The sequence below is a fragment of the Stigmatopora nigra genome, chromosome 15 (genome assembly GCF_051989575.1).
Source record: "Stigmatopora nigra isolate UIUO_SnigA chromosome 15, RoL_Snig_1.1, whole genome shotgun sequence".
Lineage (NCBI taxonomy): Eukaryota > Metazoa > Chordata > Actinopteri > Syngnathiformes > Syngnathidae > Stigmatopora > Stigmatopora nigra.
Window position 1 is genome coordinate 2,257,192 of NC_135522.1, and position 24,145 is coordinate 2,281,336.

At 38.6% G+C, this 24,145-nt stretch overlaps 1 protein-coding gene across 5 annotated transcripts in view; it reads right to left on the reverse strand.

Annotated features, from left to right (window-relative positions):
* Positions 1 to 99: 99 nt before the first annotated feature.
* tanc2a (tetratricopeptide repeat, ankyrin repeat and coiled-coil containing 2a) overlaps positions 100 to 24,145 on the reverse strand; it is a 29,304-nt gene continuing 5,258 nt past the window's right edge. Inside the window, exons 2-29 of one of the 5 annotated variants that reach the window (XM_077734575.1) lie at positions 22,579 to 22,656; positions 21,900 to 22,007; positions 16,734 to 16,873; positions 15,365 to 15,527; positions 14,891 to 15,211; positions 12,180 to 12,305; positions 11,832 to 12,098; positions 10,887 to 11,011; positions 10,130 to 10,361; positions 9,874 to 10,046; positions 9,443 to 9,523; positions 9,161 to 9,361; positions 8,943 to 9,077; positions 8,214 to 8,410; positions 8,039 to 8,147; positions 7,794 to 7,916; positions 6,780 to 6,917; positions 6,612 to 6,710; positions 6,315 to 6,506; positions 6,068 to 6,161; positions 5,424 to 5,557; positions 5,228 to 5,351; positions 4,467 to 4,642; positions 4,260 to 4,392; positions 3,471 to 3,562; positions 3,263 to 3,397; positions 3,064 to 3,164; positions 101 to 2,333 (exon numbers count right to left, since the gene is read on the reverse strand). In XM_077734575.1, the coding sequence (XP_077590701.1) occupies positions 896 to 2,333; positions 3,064 to 3,164; positions 3,263 to 3,397; positions 3,471 to 3,562; positions 4,260 to 4,392; positions 4,467 to 4,642; positions 5,228 to 5,351; positions 5,424 to 5,557; positions 6,068 to 6,161; positions 6,315 to 6,506; positions 6,612 to 6,710; positions 6,780 to 6,917; positions 7,794 to 7,916; positions 8,039 to 8,147; positions 8,214 to 8,410; positions 8,943 to 9,077; positions 9,161 to 9,361; positions 9,443 to 9,523; positions 9,874 to 10,046; positions 10,130 to 10,361; positions 10,887 to 11,011; positions 11,832 to 12,098; positions 12,180 to 12,305; positions 14,891 to 15,211; positions 15,365 to 15,527; positions 16,734 to 16,873; positions 21,900 to 22,007; positions 22,579 to 22,636 (5,415 nt within the window). In that variant the 5' untranslated portion in view covers positions 22,637 to 22,656 and the 3' untranslated portion in view covers positions 101 to 895. Of the gene's footprint in view, positions 2,334 to 3,063; positions 3,165 to 3,262; positions 3,398 to 3,470; positions 3,563 to 4,259; positions 4,393 to 4,466; positions 4,643 to 5,227; positions 5,352 to 5,423; positions 5,558 to 6,067; positions 6,162 to 6,314; positions 6,507 to 6,611; positions 6,711 to 6,779; positions 6,918 to 7,793; positions 7,917 to 8,038; positions 8,148 to 8,213; positions 8,411 to 8,942; positions 9,078 to 9,160; positions 9,362 to 9,442; positions 9,524 to 9,873; positions 10,047 to 10,129; positions 10,362 to 10,886; positions 11,012 to 11,831; positions 12,306 to 13,457; positions 13,498 to 14,890; positions 15,212 to 15,364; positions 15,528 to 16,733; positions 16,874 to 19,312; positions 20,216 to 21,899; positions 22,008 to 22,578; positions 22,657 to 24,145 lie in introns of those variants that run through there. The other 4 variants (XM_077734573.1, XM_077734572.1, XM_077734571.1 and 1 more) reach the window with 4 other exon arrangements.

The following is a 24,145-nucleotide window of genomic DNA, read 5'->3' on the forward strand; positions in this document are numbered from 1 at the left end:
AAAGAAAACCTTGTTTTTCTTTAAATTGGAACTTTAACAACATGAGTTCACCCAAAAACTATTCTCGGGGTCCTGTAGCCCCTCCATTCCCCCCCCTGAATTCCGGCCCTGGTCCAAAGGGATAACACATCTTTCTTACCGACTTGTCAAAGACGTTTAATGCTTTTCATCCATTTTTTTTTCAATACATCCAATGAAGTGAAGTCAAGATCACGGCTGCTGGACGGGGGTGCCGTATGAGACTTGTGAGAGCGGGGAACTAGGCTGTTGGAAAGGTTTTGTTTATCAGAAACCTACAAAAAGAAATGGCCAAACATTCATTAACAAAAGAAGTCATCCCTGGGGATGATTTATGACCCCGTTTTTGTGCTAAAAGTTGGTCTGCTTTTGGGCCAAAAGCCAACCAATGAAACAGGAGAGAAATAAATGTAAATAAAGTAAGTGGTAGTCCAAAAAAACTGAACTGAAACTCGATTTTTTTGGCTTTTTTGAAGGAATTATGAAATTAGCATTATTTTTCAAATATGGTAATAATTGCCATTCACTTGACTTCAAAATGATCAAAATTAAACTGACAGGTGAGTTTTTGTTCAACAATGTGCAGAAAAACATACAAAAAAAAACATATACATCTTTTTTTTTGTGCCCTTATCAAAACAAAAAAGACCAAGACAAAGACACCCAAATGTGCACGTTTTTAAACAAACAACATTTTCCCTCAAAAAATGAGTTTTTTGTTGTGCTCAGATGACGTCCCACCACCAAAGTGCGTGAAGAAAACGTCCGATAGAGAAGATGTGGCATTCAGTTTTCATCCAAAAAAGAACCCATTTTCATCCCAAAGCACCAAACGCAGTACAAATAAGTTTACCTGTTTTTCCTCAGTCTTCTCTAACTAAACGTTAGACTCAACAAAAGGTCTTTTGGCTTTGACGGGCGAGGTGGGACACGTCTTCCTGTGGACGGGCAGCGTTCTCGCCAGCTTCACGTCGACGTAAGGCGTCTTCTGAGCGGCGCCGTTGCCTGGCAACACGTCGTAGTAATTTAGCTGCTTGTCATAGTGGCCATTGTTGTTACTGCGGTTGTGATAGGCGATGGAAAAGGTCTGTGGCGACCGGTTTTGTTCATCGGCGGCGTTTCCTTGCGAGGTAACGATGGTGTCCACTGAGGACACGGCCCACGATCGGGATTGTCCAAGTCCGGACGACTGTTGCGGAACCCTGACGGATTTGTCATTGAGACCCATGTAAGGCGTATTCCTTGAAGACCGGCTAGCTTCTCCCGGATAAGTCCCGCCCCCGAGTGAGGACTCTCCCTGAGGGGCGGAGTCAAGCGCCAGATCGTCCAGGTGACTTACCAAGTCTCCGGCGAAAGGGTGCGAAGCCGAGACCACGTGTTGCGCGGAGGCCGACGTCCTGAAAACCGGGATTCGATTGGTCTGCTGACTGCTAGCCAGGCCTATGTTGGTACTCTGGGAGTGGATGACTGGTCTCTGGGAAAGGCCAGGGCCAGTCGGGTGAGAGCTGTGAGGGTGTCGGAGCCCTGCCTGATGGAGGTAGGGGTCGTCGAGGGGTTGTTTTGTCATTTCGGTGACTTCCATTGGGTAATAGGCGGCTTTGGATTGGTTGCGGTTGAATTGACGAGGTGGACCGAAACGACTGGTCACTGCACCGTATGCTGGTGTGGGTTTTGATTGGTAAAGGAGATCCGGATCTGTACCATCGTGGAGATATAGCGACCCGCTTCCTGGGATCTGGCGCCCCTGCTGGTTGGTTGACGTCATATCGAAGGGATTTGGGCAAAAACCTTCGCCCAATTGGGCGAGTTCTTGAGGTAGTCGTGCCAACTGCGAGTAGGCGGAGCTACCCAGGACTACACTGGAGTGGATTGCAGAACCAGGTGGGGCTGTTCGGACTACTTGGACTTTGACGGGTTGGAGCCATTGATTTTGGTTGGGGAAAGATCGACGTTCTGATATGGGGCTGGTGGGAAGTCCAGGCTGGTGCGAAGGGGAGGAAGTGGGTGAATTTGCTGGGCTCGACGGGGTTCGATGCCCACTGTGAGGGGGAGGGAAGTGCGAGGCAGGACGGCCGAAAATATCGAGAGTGACGTCGCCTGGCTTGGGGTTTTTCTCGTCTTCGCTGTCCTCGTCTTTTGAAAACGCCTCGTTGGCGTGGACATGGAGGTCGTCGGAATCTCGGACCCTGGCGTCCGGGTGAGGCAAGTGTTGTCGACATTCTTCTTTAACTCGAGAGAGAAGGCGTTGAATTTCCCGGTTGGAAGGACTGAGGCGACTGGCTTCTAGGAGATCTTCTAGGGCGGCGTGAAACTGCCTAGATTGGGAGAAAATGACGATAAGAAGGAATTATATGGAGTTGTGTAAGGAAAACATGTTGTGGGACAAAAAAGTAGTTGTAAGCAGTTTCTGAGAAGTGTTGACGCATTGGAATTGGAGCCAGAGAGGATTAAACTCAGAGCGAATCCACATGAGGAAAGTCCATAGTTTGCTTACCCTGGTTTGGACCAAAATACTAAAAGTATTCTCTAGATTATGGCAAATTCACTTGTTTGTGATTTTTTTTTTTAATTCCATAAAAAATGTGGAAATCCACATTGAAACGGTAGCCATTGTTGCTAGTAGGATTCAGTATTGAAGAAAAATAAAAGGTAGTTATAATCGGGGTGACCCTACTTTGAAATTTTACAATAGCACGGCTATGTTTGGTTTGCATTAAATGCGATATTTGAGGGATTACTGTAAAATACAATATTTTTTTGTTGTGATTCACGTTGAAATTTTTGCAAGAGTACTAGCATTTGGTAACAAACACACGTGACAAACATTAAAATACCTTAAAATATGGAACTAAATAACATTTAAAAAATTAAAACACCAGCGTGCTGCGTTTTAGGGCTAAAAATCTTAAATGTATTGGCCTTGTTTTGTATTTAAAATTGTTTAAAAGGCAATAATTTTAAAATTTTGAGTGTGTGGGATAACAACATTGATCAAAAAGGGAAAAAAAACTTCTATTTAAGGTATTATCGAGGTATTGAACTCACCTACGACTGCGTTTGGCACGCGCTCTGGCGTAGAAGGCCTCGTAAGATTTGGGTTTGAGTTCCAAAGCCCTGGTCGCAAATTCCTCGGCAAGATTCAAATCCTGCAGACAAAAAAAATAGTGTTTGAGCATCCAGCGCTAATTAATTGACATCCAATTAGATTCTTTGGAAATAAAAGTGGGCGTTTCTGCCAACTCACATTCATTTTTCGGCGACAGCGCGAAAGGTTGAGCAGCACGCACACTTTCAGCTGTCGGAAGGTTTTTAGTTCGTCCGCCGGAAACTTTTGCAGGGCGGACTGATATGAGTGAGCTGCTTCTCTCACTTTACCTTGCTATATGCACAATAAAAAAATAGTTAAGTATCCTGTTGAATACACTTTGTTTTAGTTAGCATTAGCGTGTTACCTTGTATAATCTGTCGCCCTCTTGGACCAGTTTACTGATGAGAACCATTAAAATGTCTGGTTTGGATGTAGCCATGGCCCAGGTTGCCGGTCCTATACACAAAAACAAGTAAAAAACAAATAGATCAAAAAACAAATAGTCAAAACAAAAAAAAAACAGTCAAAAAAACCAACAGGTCAAAAAACCAAACTAGTCAAAAAACAGCAGGTCAAAAAACAAAAGCAGTCAAAACAAAACAAAAACAGTCAAAAAAACCAACAGGTCAAAAAAACCAAACTAGTCAAAAAACAGCAGGTCAAAAAACAAAAGCAGTCAAAACAAAACAAAAACAGTCAAAAAAAAAACCAACAGGTCAAAAAAACCAAACTAATCAAAAAACAGCAGGTCAAAAAACAAAAGCAGTCAAAACAAAAACAGTCAAAAAAAACCAACAGGTCAAAAAACCAAACTAGTCAAAAAACCAAACTAGTCAAAAAACAGCAGGTCAAAAAACAAAAGCAGTCAAAAAACAAAACAAGTCAAAAAACAACAGTTCAAAAAACAAACCAGTAAAAAAAAAAAAAAGTCAAAAAAATCAAACGAGTAAAAAAAAAATCAGTCAAAAAAAACCAAACCAGTCAAAAAAAAAAATCAGTCAAAAAAAACAAACCAGTCAAAAAACAACCCTTCAAAAACCAAATCAGTCAAAAAACCAAACCAGTCAAAAAAACAAACCAGTCAAAAACCAACAAGTCAAAAAACCAACCCAGTCAAAAAGTGCATACAACATTTTTTTTTACCAAATCTTACCTATTTTGGCGCCTTTTTTGAGCAGTGCGATGACAGCCGAAGTATTCCTACACCCAACCGCCCGGTCCAACGGTCTCATCCCGCTAGAGTCCACATGCTCCACAGATGCACCATGATCCACCAGGTGCTTCACCTATGGAGGCAAACTCGAGTCAAGGTCGGATTCGTGCAACACGTTTCAATGGAGGCGGCGTCCGTTCTACCAACCACTTCGGGATCGCCGCGGAAGGCGGCCAGATCCAAAGGCGTGCGCCCACTACGGTCACTGTGCGTGGTGGTGGCGCCTCTGGCCACCAGCTCCTTGACCAATGGGAGCTGGCCTTTCAGACAAGCCCAACTCAGTGCCGTTAAGCCTTCTTTGTCGGCCTGATCCAGAGACGCGCCTGAAAATAATTTTGGGATCATTTTGAAGGCAAATACTGAAACTGGTTGAGTACTAAATCTCTGAATTATAAACAGACTTTTTTTTATCGTCTAGAATTTTTTAGGCGGGTCTATAATTGAATTGGGTGTCCTACTTTCTGGGTATAATTATTAATATCCAAGTACTGTTTAATATCTAAGTACTGTTTAATATTCAAGTACTGTTTAATATCCAAGTACTGTTTAATATCCAAGTACTGTTTAATATCCAAGTACTGTTTAATATCCAAGGACTGTTTAATATCCAAGTACTGTGTAATATCCAAGTACTGTTTAATATCTAAGTACTGTTTAATATCTAAGTGTTGTTTAATATCTAAGTACTGTTTAATATCTAAATACTGTTTAATATCCAAGTACTGTTTAATATCCAAGTACTGTTTAATATCCAAGTACTGTTTAATATCCAAGTACTGTTAAAACCAGCTTTCAAAATTATATTCATGAGAGAGATTTTGACTGGACAATGCCTATAACAAAAAAAAATCATGATTCATGCATGAAAAAGTTAATCCCATAACATAGTACAGTGAATTCTTCCTTACCATGATCCAACAGCAATTTGGCAGTGGCCACGTGACCCTCCGACGCCGCCGTCATTAACGCCGTGCGTCCCTGTTGGTCCACCGTGTTGACTTGAGCACCACTGCTCAGTAACAACTCCACCACCTGATGGGGAGACCTTAGCATGAGGCTACGTAGTATGTATGGTTTGCATGTGTGGTTTGGCTTCTAGCAGACCTGCCAATGTCCTCGCCTGACCGCACAAAACAGCGGCAAGACACTTCGCCTGCTGCCTTGCTCCAGAGCGGCGCCTTGATCCAACAACAACTTGCAGACCGACAACCTGCCTCCCGCCGATGCTGCCGTCAAGGCTATGGAGAGGAAACATGGTACATATAAAAATCAGATCTACAACCAATTGACAAAAGCCAGTGACCAATCATACGAATGTATGATGACTGAATTGAGGGTACGGCTTATATGCGCATAAATTAGACTCAACATGTATCAAACTGCAAGGTGACAAACACCATAACGCATTTATTTCAAAATCGAGAAAAGATAAACAGATAAAACGCTTAGCAAAATTTATTTTGACGTCTATGAATGAAATTTGAGAAAAAAGTAAACTGTATATTGCGAAAAACATGACAAAAATTAGCTTGTTCATGAATATGGAGGTGAAAATAGTGAATTAGGGTGGCTTATACGAGAGAAATTGTAAAATTCAACGATTTTAATGCAATTTTAAGGGTGCGACTTATATACGGAGGGGGTTTGTATGCGAGAAATACGGTAATTGATCTTCTGGAGGCTAACAGGTCTCCAAACTGAGGCTATTGGCCTGTAAAAGCTTACATTGTAAGACATTTCTTTCATACCTGTCTCTCCCCAAAGACTATCAGGTGTATTGATCTCAGGTCTTTCTTCTTCTTTATCGTCTTCTTCTGGAGGATCCAGCAGATAAGACACGATCTAAACCCGCAAAAAATAGTTTATTTTACATTCCACATTGCTTCAAAATACCACAAACTCATGATGAACATTGAATCCAGTTATTTCTCCTTTCAAAAACAACAAATCATGAAATAAACCTTTATCGATTAATATCAAGGCAACAGTCCTCACCTCGACATGACCCATACTGGCGGCCGCGGTCAAGGCTTGCTGCAACGCCTGGCTTCGGCTCACCCCCTTCTGGCCACAGCAGGGAGTACAGATCCAGTCGGAATGCTTCAGAAGGAAACGCAACACGTGGAGGTGGCCCCGTTGAGCCGCATGTACGCCCACGCAGCGACCCGAGCCGTCAACGTGACCGATCTGAAAAGACCAACACGTACAGGCAGTTTTTTTACACTAGCTCTTCGTTAGTATCCAACATTGGCATTCCAAAAACAATCTGACATCATTTTGCCTTGATTTTACCTTGGCTTTATGCTGACTAAGCAGGGTGATAACATCTAAATGTCCAGCAGAGGCAGCAAAGGCCAGTGCAGTTAACCCATCTTCTGACTGAATATCCACCTTTTATAAAAAATTGCAAGTTCAGCTTGATTCAATGTGGAGTTTGTGTTATTTTATTTTGATATTTACCTGAGCGCCATGGTCAAGTAAAAGAGCCACAGCATCCGTGTGGCCTAAATGAGCATGGACGCACAGCAAGGGGGCGTTATTGAGGACGCCGCTTCGGTAATCTACATCGGCACCGCTCATAATCAGCAACCTGCTCACCTAGATAGGGATTAAAAAAATATATATTTCAAAAAAAGCAATTAACAACAGGTTTTGAGGACAATACAGTTTCTGCGCCTTGAATTTAGCTTTCCAGCCTTTGTAAACTAAAACTAACATTTGTTTCTGTTCCATTTAAAAGTCCAGACTGTTTTGATAGCTTTCAAACTAATTGTTGCCCGTTAAAACAAATCGATATTTCCCATTAGTGAAGATGGACTTGCTAATGCTAAAAGCTAACCGTCTACTAAGGTTATTTTAAGCGTGGGCTGACAGACTTCCATTCAAAAGTTATTGCCGTCACTATTAAAAAGAAGAATATTGACCATTTTTATGAAGTTATTACTATTTGAATCATTTTACCCTCAGAATGTACACTTTTACAAATATTTTTTGCTCGAAAGGGTTATTCAGTTGTGGCAAAAATACATTAAGTGGTGCTCGGACGTTTGGTCGCCGGTCTTTTGGTCGCCAGTCAAATATCTAAGTACTGTTTAATATCTAAGTACTGTTTAATATCCAAGTACTGTTTAATATCCAAGTATTGTTTAATATCCAAGTACTGTTTAATATCCAAGTCCTGTTTAATATCTAAGTACTGTTTAATATCCAAGCACTGTTTAACATCCAAGTACCGTTTAATATCCAAGTAATGTTTAATATCCAACTACTGTTTAATATCCAAGTACTGTTTAATATCCAAGTACTGTTTAATATCTAAGTACTGTTTAATATCCAAGTACTGTTTAATATTCAAGTACTGTTTAATATGTAAGTACTGTTGAAAACAGTAGATATTAAACTCTCTCTCTCCATGGAATTTCTCTTGGATGAGAAATAGGTTTTTACAGAGTTTTAATGGGCGTGTTCCCTTACCTTGATGTTTGGAGTGTAAAGGTTTCGTAGTGATGAGAGTGCATGGTTCAAGTTCTCGGTACTATAGGCCAACCAAAGGCCCTGCAGAATTGAAGACGAAATCCCAAGTTTCTTACTCAAGCCCTGGGTATGAGAGGAAAAAGTCAAGAAAAATATCATTGGTGGAACACACACAATGCTAAATTGTAGCATTAATGATTTACAGACCATTTTAATACTGGGCATTTCCGGGATTATTCAATTACCTTGTAAATGTGAGCCTTTAAGATGTGATGTCCCAATTCCAGGGTCTGCTGTCGACTCAGTTTCCCTCCCTGTCGGCAAAGCCAGAAAGCCAGCAGCGTATGGCCGCTCCTGCGGAGGGAAGGAGCATCAAATCCTCCATTGTTTCAACCACGGGTGAGATTCACGTCACCATACCTGGGGTCGCAGAGAAACCTGTCGTCCTGGCCGTCCTCCCTCCACACCAACCATTCCCTGAAGGAAGTGTGGTTTAGCATCCTACTACCATCACTACGCCGCTGGAGGAAAGGAAACAACTGCTCCAGACGCTGTGTGAACTCCGCCCACTGCATGGCCCCGCCCGTCAGAGCGCCGGCGTTTATCGCCTCGAAAAGCTGAATCAAAAGAAGTCATTTGTTGTAAAAATGCTCGGATAGACAAAAAAATGGGTGGTATATTAAATGGGAGGTAATATACCAGGCCCTCATTTAATATACCAGCCCCTCATTTAATATACCAGGCCCTCATTTAATATACCAGGCCCTCATTTAATATACCAACGCTCATTAAATATACCACCCCTCATTAAATATACCACCCCTCATTAAATATACCACCCCTCATTTAATATACAAGGCCCTCATTTAATATACCAGGCCCTCATTTAATATACCACCCCTCATTAAATATACCACCCCTCATTTAATATACCACCCCTCATCTAATATACCACCCTTCATTTAATATACCACACCATCATATTTAATGGGGGGTGGTAAATTAAATGGGGGGAGGGTATATTAATTGGGGGGTATATTAAATTATATAATAAACCTGGAAATTGTGAACACTTTTCGAACAATAAGTACAGCCTCATAGTTTTGAACAATTTTCAAAGTAAGAAAAAAACTTTTAGATTATTTCTACCTGGTTGTCAGTCAATGGGTGAAGCGTAGCCACGGTCACATTTAGCAACGGTATAACTCTGAGGAAAGACGACTGCGTGGGGAAGCGCATGTTAAGTTGCAGTAGGTAAACTTCCGCCAGGCTGACGGGAACGACCTGAAAAAAAAAACCCAAAAAAGTGCTTGCTAAAACCATATTCAGAATGATAGATAACTCCAACTGAAGATCAAATTGCCTACCTTGAAACTGGTACTCTTGAGGACCAGGTAACCTCCTTCTATCAAGTCCAGGGTCAATTTCAGGTAGAGGTATGAGCCTTTGCTCAAGGTCTTCAAGTGGCTCGTCAGTTTGCTCAGCGCCGTGTTGTCTAGACGACCATTGCTTAGCGACACGTTGCTCTGAATCTCGGGGCTGCTGTGGATACGTTGCATCAGGTAGCCCTAAAAATGGACAGACATATTTGGGAAGAATAAATATCCACATAACTCTTTTGGCTACCAATTGAGGGCAATTCATTTTACCTGCAGATCTTGATCAATGGCACTGTTTTCCTCCATTCTATCTAACGAGATGCGGTGAAAAGGTAACAATCGAGTGATGTCCTGAGGGAAAAAAATATATATTATTTCGATTGGTGAATCGGAAAAGGAGCATATTTCAAAAAAATATGGCAACAGAGGACCCTTTAAAACACGTTTGGTCGCCCCGGATGTTTGGTCGCCCCAGACGTTTGGTCGCCCAGGACGTTTGGTCGCCCAGGACGTTTGGTCGCCCAGGATGTTTGGTCGCCCAGGACGTTTGGTCGCCCAGGACGTTTGACAACATGAGTTTACTGTTGAAATCAGCTCTCAATATTCTATTCACCCGGGCGACCAAACGTCTTGGCGACCAAACGTCCGGTGACGACTTTTTCAGGCTAACCCAAATAAAGAAAATGTCTGTATGGACTCACCTGTTGATTGGACCTCACAGTGGCGACAATCTTTAACCAGGAGGGGAACTTGTGAACGTTTCGGGACAAAAATGAGGTCAAGGTGTCGCCATAATCCGGCCGGTGGAACTCCGCCTCGTTTAGCCCATCAATCAGCAAAATGAGCCCCGCCCCGTCGGCATGCAAACTCCCCTCTGAAAGGAAAAGACAAGGAACGATCCCATCATTTCTTTGGTTGAACAGAAAGAACCAATGCACCACCGGATTGATAATTGACCTTTGTAAAGAGCATTTAGCGGTTCCACGATTCCTTTCTGGAAGGCCGAGGTCGGGTCTTGGATGCAGGAGCGCAGACTGAGCGTGCTCTGGAGTTGTGGCGTTCGACGTAGGAGTTCTCGATAGGCCGAAAGCTGAGGAGCTTCGGTTAACGTCGCCGCCATGTTGTGGACGAACTCTGGCACTAGACATGTGTGACAATTGTCGGCCTGACAGAAATGATAGGAAACCACCTGCAAAAACACACAGACAATTCGTAAATAAGAAAAAGTTTACTATAAAGTATACATTAAAGCATTTGTGTCAAAGTGGCAGCCCGGGGGCCAAATCTGGTCCACCGCATCATTTTGTGCGGCCCGGGAAAGTCAATCATGAGTGCCGTTTTTCTGTTTTCGGATCAAATTAAAATAAAGAGTATAGATGTATATTAAATTTCCTAATTACCCCCTTTTAAATCAATACTTGTAATTTTTTAATCCATTTTTCTCGGTTTTTAGTTCAAAAATCATTTTGTAAAATCTAAAAATATATTTAAAAAAAGCTAAAATAAACATTGTTTTAGATCTATGAAAAAACTGAATATCCAGGGCTTTTAATCCAGTTTTTTTAATCCATTTATGAAAAAAAAATCTAAATATTATATCTAAAATAGTCCAGCTCACATGAAAACTGACACCCTTGCATTAAAAGGACCAGTGACAAAAACTCAAAATAATGAACCATGTTGACCGCCCATGGTAGTTTTGTGTCTTTGTTACCTGTCCTGCAAGCCTCATCATGGCCTCCCTCTGTCTCCTCTTGATCTCTGGTGTCCCCGGACAGCCACCATCTTCTTCTGCTACTCCTCCTTGTCCCAGTGAATCTTGGGGGAAAGATTCAGGATCTAAAAGAGCAGAACTTAACGTGAGGAACACGAATTGCAAGCTTGGCGGCTACTTAAGAACCACAGCTCGCTCGGTGCTTTGGCGTTCCACTTTCCACTCTATCCCTGTCTTGGCCTTTCTAGCAAATGGCTTGGCAGCGCTTATGATTGTTGGTTACCAAGTTGGACGATTATTTTCGATGACTCAGCCGTCTGGAACGGGAGCTTGTCTTTGCGGGTGGAATAACGCACTGGGGGTCTTTTGTTTCAAATGCTTGCCAAGTTAACTTTCTTGTCTTCAACGGCTATAAAAACGACTATCTGAATTTCATAGTTCTGTAATTTATTAATTAATTATAAGCCGCACCTTTAAAATGGCCTTAAAATTATTGAATTTGACAATTTACAATTTTCACTTCCATATTCACTAACATCAACTCAATTTCACGTCGATTTTTACATTTTAGATATAATATTTAGATATTTTTTTTAATAAATGGATTAAAATAACTGGATTAAAAGCCCTAAAAATTTAGTTTTTCAAAGATCTAAAACAATATTTATTTTATCTTTTTTTAAATATATTTATTAGATTTTACAAAATGATTTTTGAACTAAAAACACAGAAAAAAATCATTAAAAAAATGACAATTATTGATTTAAAAGGTGAAAAATCAGAAAATTTAATATACATCTATACTTTTCATTTTAATTTAATCCTAAAACAGAAAGTCGACACTCATGATTTACTTTCCGGACCACACAAAATGATACGGCGGGCCAGATTTGGCCCCCGGGCCGCCATTTTGACACACGTTCTAAATGTTTAACCTTTACTTACATTTGGGAGGCGTCTGGAAGCCGGCGGATGTCGGCCACATGCGGTTCCCATGACAACTGAGGGCCACCAGGCGGGCAATAATGGCCGTCTTTCCAAAACCCATATTTCCGACGATGATCACCCCTTGATTGATTAATGGGTCGTCGCTGGAGAGGCAAGTGTCCACCTCCTGGAAAAGCCATTCCCTCCCGGTAAAGCTCCAATCGGAACAGAGTCCGGGAATTTCAAAGTGGAGGGGCTTCAGGCTGAGATATGGAGTCAACTGAACTGTGAGTTGGGAAAGAAAATGTTCATATTCAAACAAAACAGGAAAAAATACTGGGTTTTTAATTGGTGATATGATTTTACCTCTCTTTTCCTGTTGACTTCGACTTCCAGAATTCTGTCTGGGCATTCTGAGGGATGCCCGGGATGGGGTGGCTTTTTGCTGCTCATCCAGGTAGGTTAGATCTTCAAGTTGAGCAGAACTAGAGGCTGAAAAATAACAAAAATAAAACATGATTTGACATTTTCAATTCAAGTCAAGTTCTTTAAAACAGAAATACAACATTGGAGCTTTAATACATGAAGCTTGAATAAGTTTCCATGCATTACTTTATTATTTTCTTAAAGAGTTTTTCTGCTTATTGTCAATTCTACTGTTGAAACCAGCTCTCAAAATTATATTCATGAGAAAGGGTTTAATATGTAAGTACTGTTTAATATTTAAGTACTGTTTAATATCTAAGTACTGTTTAATATCCAAGTACTGTTTAATATCTAAGTACTGTTTAATATCCAAGTACTGTTTAATATCTAAGTACTGTTGAAATCAGTTTTCAAAATTATATTCATGAGTTTAATATCTAAACATCTACTGTTTTCAACAGTACTTAGATATTAAACAGTACTTAAATATTAAACAGTACTTAAATATTAAACATTACTTAAATATTAAACATTACTTAAATATTAAACATTACTTAAATATTAAACAGTACTTAGATATTAAACTCTCTCTCTCTCTCTTAGATATTAAACTATCTCTCTTAGATATTAAATTTTGAGAGCTGGTTTCAACAGTAAACTCTCTGTCACCATTTGACCGGCGACCAAAAGACCGGCGACCAAACGTCCGAGCACCAAACACCACAACTCATTCCATTATTGATGTTACGCACGCCAAAGCCGGAAATGAGAACAATCTGAAATGTATATAATTTCTAAATTGCCTGTACATTAGAACAAATCAACAGTCTAAACTTTAGGCTTAAAAACAGAGGAAATCACCAAATACTATGTGAACAGCTTTGTTCCTGAACCCAGTCTGACTTTACCTTCCTTCATTCTGCTAATAAGTTAAACCACTTGACTATAAGACTTTAAAAAAAAGTCATCATAGAGTTCAATATGGAACTTTTCTTTGTTTAGCATCCCAACAAAAAGCAAAGTAAATGAAGTAGTTCTTAACTGCTACACAGCACCCCCAGCAGTAGCACGTGTACAAAGCAAAGCAACAACATAATAACACTCTTACCAAAAAGGTCTCCAGAATGTGCAAACCTAAGCACGGCTATGATTTGCGGTCGCAAAGCTCACTGAAAGAAAATGTCGGGGTTTGTATACAAAAAGAAAAATAATACTCACCGAATTTGTGAAACGGACAACAGTCAGAAACGTACAACCACAAAAAAAGGTTAGTACTAACTGTGTTTCATATCCTGTGTATGTGTGTGTGTGTGTGTTAGGAGACGTCATACATGTTACTTCCTTCCTCTTTCAAGTACTCTTCTCCAATGTTGGTGAGTCAGTGACCAAGTGAGCATGAAAAAAAACGGGAAGGGAGGATGACATCCAACTATGGCACTTTTTACGCTTTAACTCTTTCATTTCAACAATTGTGATCATCTAGGAACTTATTGAACTGTCTTTAATATCACTTCAAGTCCAATCCATTTTGAATGGGAGAGGCCAATGAGTTATTAACAGTGTATTTAAAACACAACATTTTTTAAAAGTATATGTACAACAATGAGGGCTTATCTTTATATTATTTTTCATGATTTAAGATAAATTGACTCAATGGCTGCCCTTCATGATGCTAGGCGACCAATCATTTTTTTTTTTTTGGACTGGGAAGGGCCAATGAATTATTAACATGGTGTTTAAAAAGTATACAACAATGATTGGGTATCTATATATTATTTTTTTTAATGATGTAAAATTATTTCACTTGTTGGCTGCTCTTGATGCCACGAGGCGTCCAATCCATTTTTTTTAGTGGGAGGGGCCAATGAGTTATTAAAATGGTTAAAAAAATATTTTTTTAAAAATCAAAAGTATACAACAATGATTGCTTATCTATATAGTATTTTTTATAATTTAAAATAATTTCACTTGTTGGCTGCCCTTGATGCCACTAGGCGACCAATCATTTTTTTTAGTGGGAGGAGCCAATGAGTTATTAAAATGATTCAAAAAAAATAAAAAAAAACAAAAGTATACAACAATGATTGCTTATCTTTATATTATTTTTCATGATGTAAAATAATTTCACTTGTTGGCTGCCCTTGATGCCACTTGGCGACCAATCTTTTTTTTTTAGTGGGAGGAGCCAATGAGTTATTAAAATGGTTAAACATTTTTTTAAAAAAAATCAAAAGTATACAACAATGATTGCTTATCTATATAGTATTTTTTATAATTTAAAATAATTTCACTTGTTGGCCGCCCTTGACGTCGCTAGGCGTCCAATCCATTTTTTTTAGTGGGAGGAGCCAATGAGTCAATCCACTAGATGTCCAATCCAAATTTTGACTGGCATCCCAGAAAAACATTAAAACTCTGTTATTATCATTATCATTATAGATAAAAAAAAAGATATATCAGAATAAATGCATTAATTATTTGTTTGAAATATGTATGTATATGAATAAAAATATGTGTGCAAGAGAGGAAAATCTGAGAAGGCATTACGACTTTCCTGCCAGGCAAAAATCCCGCTAAAGCTGACGAGCGCGAGATTTCCTTCCCGACAGGAAACGCGTTACGGAACCGACAGACAGAAACGGCCATCTTACCAGCAACCGAATTGGGCCGAGGCATTAGGTAGAGTGGGATGGAGTGGGTGGATCCTGACAAGTGTTTGGCATCTTGGCCCCAATCTGGGTGGAGCTTGTTCAGGCTATACGTAGAAGCCATGTTGTTGTCCTCCGCCCGGTAGAGGAGGTCGTCGGCCGAGTCTCCGGTAGCTATCATGCAGGAAGAGGAAGTGGACGCCACCACAGGCCGCGCCCCTTGCCTCCAGAGTTTGAGGCTGCTGCCATGGTAACCCTCGGCGGGTTGTTTGACGCCGTCATCGCGTTCCGCGGCCGATTCGGCCGAGTAGCTGGTCAACGTAGCTGCAAGATCATTTAGTTTATTTGTATATTAAGGGTTGCCAGATTGAAGGGAATGGATTTTTTGTAAACAAGGGATGATTTGGTTTGAGTTGCAGTTTTAGTGGAAATTAGTAAAGTGGAGATAAAGTTTGGTGAAAATGGCGGTGTGTTTACCGATGATGCCGCTATCTCGGCTTTCTAGGGTTGACGTGGGGGAGGTGATGGAGGCGAGGACGGGCGCTTTGTTGTTGTTGTTGCCTTCCACGCCGGCGGGAGGCTGCAGTGTGGATGAGGGAGACGCGTTGCTGCTGTCCAGACTGGAAGAAGGGGAGATTCTCTAATGGGGAGAAAAGGGGATTTAGCCATAAGATACTTTTCTTAGGATATTTTTTAAGTACCTTGAGAATTTAACAAATAACTGAAAGTTTATAACTTCTGCCTGTTTTCTATTACTTGTGAAAGATAAATATCCTTTTTTTGTACCAATATGATTCTGAGTGAACTGATTTACTTTATGTGAATCCCAATCAACTACACATATGTAGTATATGTAGTATACGTAGTATATGTAGTATATGTAGTATATGTAGTATATGTAGTATATGTAGTATATGTAGTAAATGTAGTATATGTATTATATGTAGTATATGTATTATATGTAGTATATGTAGTATATGTAGTATATGTAGTATATGTAGAATATTCAGTATCTGCAGTTTATGCATTATATGCAGTGTATGCAGTATATGCGGTATATGTAGAGTATGCAGTGTATGCAGTATATGCAGTAAATGCAGTATATGCAGTAAATGCAGTATATGTAGTATATGCAGTAAATGCAGTATATGCAGTATATGGAGTATATGCAGTGTATGCAGTATATGCAGAATATGCAGTAAATGTGGTATATGTAGAGTATGCAGTAAATACAGTAAATGCAGTAAATGCAGTATATGCAGTATATGCGGTATATGCGGTATATGCAGTATATGCAGTATATGCAGTATATGCAGTATATGCAGTATATGCAGTATATGCACATACCTGTCAACCTCGAACCATTTGTGATCTTACCAAATTTTGTTTTCGCCCTTACATATATGTATAAATACATGGAAAATCTTACCACTTTACTTTTTTAAACATAAACAAGGGAACAGGAAACGGAAATCACATGGTGAAAGTGTTACAAAACGAAATGTTTATCATGATCTTTTTTTTTTAGCCAATCAGAGGCGCCGGTACATATATCACTTGGCAGACATGCGTTTCCGGGAAGAAACAATGGCGGATGGTGAAAAATGGCTAGAAAGTGCCTTAATTTATTTATTTTTCTCAAAATCACCGTTTAGCGTACCATTTTCATGTGTACAGCGTACCAATATAAAAATGGGCTTTCAGTTGTACCAATTACGGCGAGAACGTACCAGTTGACAGGTATGTATGCAGTATATGCAGTATGTGGAAACACATGGAAATCCAAAAATTGGCTATTTTGACCTGCCAATTTACTGTTATTATGCGTATTTGAGTGTGGGATTACCTGTCCGTCCATTTGGGCCTGGTGAGGTAAGCCTGGTTCTTCATTATTGATCTTCTCCCCCAATAAAAAGCCGAGTCTGGTCATCAGAGCGTCAGCTGCCTCATCCACGGAGGGAGGCGGTCCTAACTCGTCTTCTTCACCTGCAAAATATGGAAATATGACAGATATAAATCTTCAATTTTTGCTCATTTCCAGATGGGAATCTTGAAGTCAATAGTACCAAATTCCAAGGTTGTTGATTATATTTTTGGTATGACAATGTTTAATAACAGCAAGGATTAAATACAGTATATTTCACCCAAAGCATATATAAAGACTATACAACAATATAAAAAATACTAGAGTAAATGAATACAGGCCAAAAAAAATGTGTATTTATGACTTTAAAAGCGGTGAGAGTTGAGTTTTTAGTGTTTTGATAGGCATTTTAAGGGAAAAAATTGGCTAATGCTATAGTAGATGTTTAGCTGAAGATTTGTTTCACTATTTTGGCTTTCTGGAGAGGAAGAGGAGGAATCTCTCTTTTCCCGGTTGGGGTGTCCATATGTTTTCTGTGCTGTATCACCACTTTCCAACCACTTGGACCGAAAATTAAAGGGACTGTGAAGGCGACGTCAATTAAAGTGCATCTGAAAGAAATTGGAAACGCTTGCCAGGGAAGTTTGGGGGGTTGGAATGTTCTCTAGTTTTCAGCAGAATACTCTGAAAAGACTCAAAAATGGACGCATCTTTTTGTAGTCTTAAATTTGTATTATTTCGAGGCCCTGATTGCAGGTTACAGGAGAATATTTTCTAGTATTATTAATGTACAATTGAATACATACATACTGTGCGATTGGAAAAAAAATATATAAAGATATTTGAATAAAATGAATGAATTCATTTTGAGATTAACAATATTAATAATAGTTATGAAGAAAAATAGTTTTTGAAAAATCCATATTAAAAAGTCATAAGTAAAAGAAATGATTCTACTTATAATAAAATGGAAAAAACTGCAAAAAATATTTTATAAATGTAATAAATTAAAAAAAAATAGAAATACATATATTAAAACAAGCATGGCTCATATCTATTTTTGATATGGAGATTTTATTCATATTTTCTATTAAAAATAAATTAATAGTAGTTATTGGTATGTGGCACTGCATTAGAAATAGCTTTTTTCTAAGAATGTTGCCATGTGGTTAAAATTTGGAAGAAAAAATATAATAATTTGAAAACCTAAAATGTTGTTTGTGGAATTTTGCATCATTTTCCACTGGAAACATTTTTGGAATAAAAATGAAAGTACATATATTCATCAGCCAAGCCAAACACCATCTTTATATTACTAAATGAAAATACTTTTGCCACACGGCTATGTATGATAATTATTTTACCACCACGAGACTCATACAGTCGCACAGACGCATGCGCGTACTCCAATGTGGTTGTGTGCGCGGAAACCGCAGTAAAAGAGGAAAAAAAACATAGCGTCTCTTGACAGTCTATAATTAAAGCTATAAATTGATGACTGGTGGAGCGAATAATAGAAAAGCATTGTGCGTGCAACTACACACTCACGTGCGGTTAGTCAATGACAGACTGTGCAAGTCGCTGAGCAAAAAATAAAATGGAAATTCTCAAACATTCTCCATTTTGGAGGAGCCTCGGATTTTTACATCATTTTCATCTTGACCCATTTTTACACTATTGTATGTAGTATATGTAGTATATGTAGTATTTGTAGTATATGTAGTATATGAAGTAGATGTAGTAGATGTAGGATATGTAGTATATGAAGTATATGAAGTATATGTAGTATATGTGGTATATGTAGGATATGTAGTATATGAAGTATATGTAGTATATGAAGTATATGTAGTATATGAAGTATATGAAGTATATGTAGTATATGAAGTAGATGTAGTATATGAAGGATATGTAGTATATGAAGTATATGTAGTATATGTAGTATATGAAGTATATTATGTAGTATATGAAGTATATTATGTAGTATATGTAGTATATGAAGTCTATGAAGTATATGTAATATATGAAGTATATGAAGTATATGTAGTATATGAAGTATATGAAGTATATGAAGTATATGTAGTATATGAAGTCTATGAAGTCTATGAAGTATATGTAGTATATGAAGTATAAGAAGTATATGTAGTATATGAAGTCTATGAAGTCTATGAAGTATATGCAGTATATGAAGTATATGTAGTATATGAAGTCTATGAAGTATATGTAGTATATGTAGTATATGAAGTATATGTAGTATATGTAGTATATGTAGCATATGTAGCATATGTAGCATATGTAGTATATGTAGTATATGTAGTATATGTAGTATAAGTAGTATATGTATGTTTAAGCCTATACTTGGCTATTTTGACATTATTTTCCTTTTTAAAAAGGCACAATCCTTGCCACCAGGTTTTTACCACAAAACTTCTCCACTAAATTCTCGTGCTAGTCTTGACCCCTTGCCCTAGAAATAATGTTCAGAAGAGTTTCCACAACATCAGCAAGCCTCACCAACAACAGACGCTCCCCACATTTCCCCTGAAATTCAACATGTCTCTCACCTTCCACCGAACCTCCTCTCCCAATCCCCCTCTCTCCCCGGATTGGTCTCTCATCCCAATCCTGACACAGATCGGCGTTTTCCTCATGTCCGAGACAGCAGCAAACATAAAAAAGCCAACTCCGCAGAATAGACGAAGCACGTCCATAGACGGCCACCGGCCCGCAACGACAATTTCGCGCCGACCTCCATGGGTGTCGTGCCTCCTCCGCCCGGCGCCTTCGCCTTCTTCGCCACACGGTCCTGGAACGGGCGCATGTTTTCAAAATCACCGCCGTGCAGTCCATAACGAGCCACCGGCTTGCGGTAATTGGTTCAGAGTGTTTCCATGTGGAGGGCGGCGTCAACAAATCCAAGAGCTGTCGTCACCTGGCAAAACCGCTTCACCTCGGTGTCCCCAATACGAGAAAAGGTCCGTCAAAACGCTTCTTTTGTAACCATAACGATCATTTCCAACTTCTTCCTCCGTCCCCAATGGAAAAAGAATCATCAGTGACTTTTTGAGCTCCTCCTTCTCCAGAGAACACAAAGGGAGATGGAGGGAGTAAGAAGATAAGCCTAACCAAGACTCTCTCTCTCTCTCCAGAAATGGAAAAGCACTCAAAGATACTTAAGTTTGACTCCAGCCAGGCATAATGAAAACAGTCCGTTAGCAGGAAAGCACAACTTAATGGTCAGTCCATCGAAACGTCCACGCACGCATCAACGGAGAGCTTTTAAAGTTGACCGCAACTCACGTCAGACCAAGATCATTGCTTCTTAAAATTCCAAAAACGTGCAGATCTGACCTACAATTTTGCTCAAAATAAAATCCTAAGCTTGGGTGATGATCTCCAAGTAAGAAAGTGTTTTTAAAGTCTTGATTTTTTGTCCTGGTTTCTAAGGCAGAGCTTCCATATCTGGTCTGAAAGACGATCTCTCTGGTCTGACTGCAGCGCAAATCAAGACTCCCCTCCTCCAACCAAAACACACACAGTTTTACACACTCCTACACACTCTTACACACACACGCAGACGAAGAGAAAGAAGGACGGATACCGAGAGTAACTCAACACAGGGCAACTGTGTTCTGGGGAAAAGTTTTTTTTGTTTTTTGGAGGGTTCGATTTTTTAACTGTGAAAAACTGGGGTGGATTTTGGTGGATAAAATTCAACCACGATTCAATTTAACTCAAAAAAGTTTTTTGGTGTAGTTTGGAACACTAGAAAGTAGTAAAATGATCTACAAAAGAATAAAAAACATTGAATGTATGAATTTTTAGAGCATTTCAATTATACAAGTACACACGAATTTTGATTTACCGACATTTACGGACTATAATGCGCACTTGATTATCACCCTGACGGCCTAAATTTCACAAAATGAAAGAAAAAATGATCATGAAATTGATGTTACACAGAAATGTATGAATTTTTAGAGGATTTCAATTATACAAGTACACACAAATTTTGATTTACCGTCATTCCCGGACTATAATGCGCACCCGATTATCGCCCTGACGGCCTAAAATTCACAAAATAAAAGAAAAAAATATGGTTAAATTGATGCTACACAGAAATATCTAAATTAATAAAAAATATTTTTCATAATCCCAAAACAAGAGTAGCTTCTACAATCGACATATTACCCAATCCGAGACAGCCCTATTTAAAGTAAAGCTCGTGGGTCACTTACTTTTCAACAAAAATCTTATGCAATTTCACACATCAACTAGATTGCCAGCCTATAAAATAATTTAAAAAATGCTTCAAAGTCCGAATAGAAGTACTTTTCTGATCTTACGTTTTTGACAAAAACATGGACGACACATGGGAATGTTTAGTGCAAGTGTGTCAAATCAACCCCGTGGAGAAGGAAGGGGAGTCGAAGCAAGAGAGGATGACAAGGGGTGTCTTGAAGTTCCGCCGTTTTATCTCTCACCAAGGAAAATGAGAGGTCAAAGGTCAAGCCACCCCCTTTTAGCAGACAAAATAGAACAAGCCCACAGCTGTGTATATCAACCAAGAGACAGAGATAAACCTAGTTAAACCTCACTGTAAGACAGCTGCATTTACACTATGCTTTGGAGTTTTATTTTTAATAAAGGATAACATCCTAAACTTATCCCAAAGGGAAAAAAAATAATATTTAAAAAATGCTCATTCACTTCACTCGTCAACACTGCATTACTGTATACGTAATACACATTTTTTTGGGCTAAATGCTAAGTTTTGTGGAAAATATAAGTAGGTAAAACTATTCAGAGCCAAAAAATTTAAATTATGTGACAACAAAAATATGAAATTGGAGAGTTAGTTAATCAGTGCATTGAAAAAATGAAGAAAATTGCAACAAAATTAGCAAAAAATGTCACTACTGGTTGCTATCATGTTTTTGGCAGCGTATTTTTGTGTATTTTTTTGTTTTGGCAGTGTACAAAGAGCATATATATATTTTTTTAAATCTTTGAATGAATGTTAGAGACGTAGGTGTGTGGGAATATTAATTGCAAAGGGATGCTAATGTTTCCAATACCAATGAATGGCGTTTTCTATTGTAGGTTAGCATTAAGCTAGTGGGTGTTTTGGAACAAAAAAATGAGACTAACCAGTTATAATTTTGGCTTGACGGATGTTAAGAGGAGACGAAGGAAGGGAACGAGTAAAGCCTTCCGTCAGTCGTATTTCGGAGCTTGTGGACTCAATGCTGCCACCACCTGGTAAGAAAAAATGGGGCTGTTAATATATACAGTCACATAGCCTCTCAATATAAAAACTAGGGATCTTAACTTGTAATATTTTGAGTTAAAGTCAATTGCAAGAATTGGAGGTTGCACTCTAGTGTTATTCTTTTGTATTAATGTTAATAAAATGGCAAAAATGTAGAAATATTAAGGATTTAATACTATAAAAAATATAATACATTCATTGGTTCTAATTTCTTGGATAGGTAAATATTTATTTTATGTTCAGCAGTTGCGTAAATTGTGTAAAAAACATATTTAAATGGAATTTAATGACAAAAAACGACCAATTTAAAACTGCAAATGCAATATGATTACTTTATAGTACAAATAGAAAGACCATTGTTATTATAACATATTTTTAAAGATTTTTAGGGACATTCATGTTTTCATTTGTCAATTCTGTTCACCCAACAGAGAGTTTATTGTCTGGGGGAAAAAAACAGAGTCGACATAATGTTTCAGTGCATTTTTGTAAAAGAATAGGGTACATAATGTAAGATGTGTTTGGATAAGGTTTGTAGCAAGATACTAAGACACTAACCGCCATTGTTCTTGCGGCTTTTGCTTCCCAGCAGCATCTTCAGACTGTTTCGGAACATGATTGCTCACCGTGTATTTCCTGTCAAGACAGAATCCAACATTAAGAAATCTTCATGTATGACCACGTTGTTTAAAATGAGACATAAATGTGTTAATGGCACGGGAAATGATGTATCATCTCAATGACATCACAAAAACAAGTCTTAGAAGGCTTAGACATATTATAATGCAAATACAAAAGGGTTATACAAAATAAAATAAAAACATTTAAGAAGAGAATTTTCGCATTTAGGTTGAAAACAATAAAATATGCAACAACTTCCAAAAACTGTAAAATAAACCTGTAGTCACTCCCCTTGATAACACATCACAAAGTCCCGCCTCATTGGTTGAAATGGAAATCCAACTGAAACTTTAAAATTGGAACTAGCTCAGGGGTGGACAAATTTTTGGGCCCGGGGGCCATATTGACTTTAAAAAATGTAACAGATGGGCGGGGTCAGCAGAAGATACGATACAAATAAAAAAGTGCATCCGTTAACAGTACATATGCAACATAAATAGAAAAATAGGACTCAAGTATTAACATACTCATCATTTTAAAGTATAAAGTACAAAGTAAAGTAAAAAGGAAAGTATTAAGAAATATTAAAATATAATAAAAAAAAAGATAGAAGGCCTGTAAAACAAACAAAAAAATAAGAGTGGACAGAGCTACTGCCACTGGCTTCCGCTTGACGGCGCCATCTTGGGGAAGAAAAGTACATTTGGACAACGTCGGCGGGCCGAATTAAAAGGCCTAGCGGGCCAGAAGTGGCCCGCGGGCCATAGTTTGCCCATTGGTGAACGAGATAACTTTGTTGTTCTCATTAGGGTTAAAGGTCAACAGTTGACTTTACAAAGAATTAGGGTACACCCACGATTGGTCAACAGTAATTGCCGACTGGATCTGTATTGGGTCAGCAGGGATTTAAAGGGGTCCTTCTTAGTTTAAACAATTGTTTGGAATATTCCCATCTGTTTTCCCATTTTTTGTTGATGCTTCTGTATCCATCTGCTTCAGACCAAAATGTATATCTTCAATTCTTTTTGTTCCAGAAACTTTATTCAATATACGAACTACAATGAACAGCCTGTCACGGTCCCATCTGGACTCTGATTTGTACTAGTTGATGTTAATTGGTACTCATAGAATAAATCTTGTTAGTCTTATCTAGAGTATGTCTTTTATAATCTATTTGTTTACAATCTTGGAGTTTGCCCTACATAACCTCAGTTGTTGATTACCAATAGAAAACACATTCTTTGGTTATTCTCCATTTTCTAAGACCGTCCAGGTTTTATTGTAGTACTACAAAGTTCTTCATTAAAATTGAACAAATACGGACAAATATCAAGTTATTTTGAGACCTACATACAACTTTTGACCGCCTAAAAACATCCACAAATTTAACTTTTGAACAAAACCAACTACTTTAGACATCCTTCAAAATAAATCAAGTTCTTCAACAGTTCTTAGCTCAAAAAAGCATGAAGATCAGGGATAATTTCAACCTGTGGATCTGGAA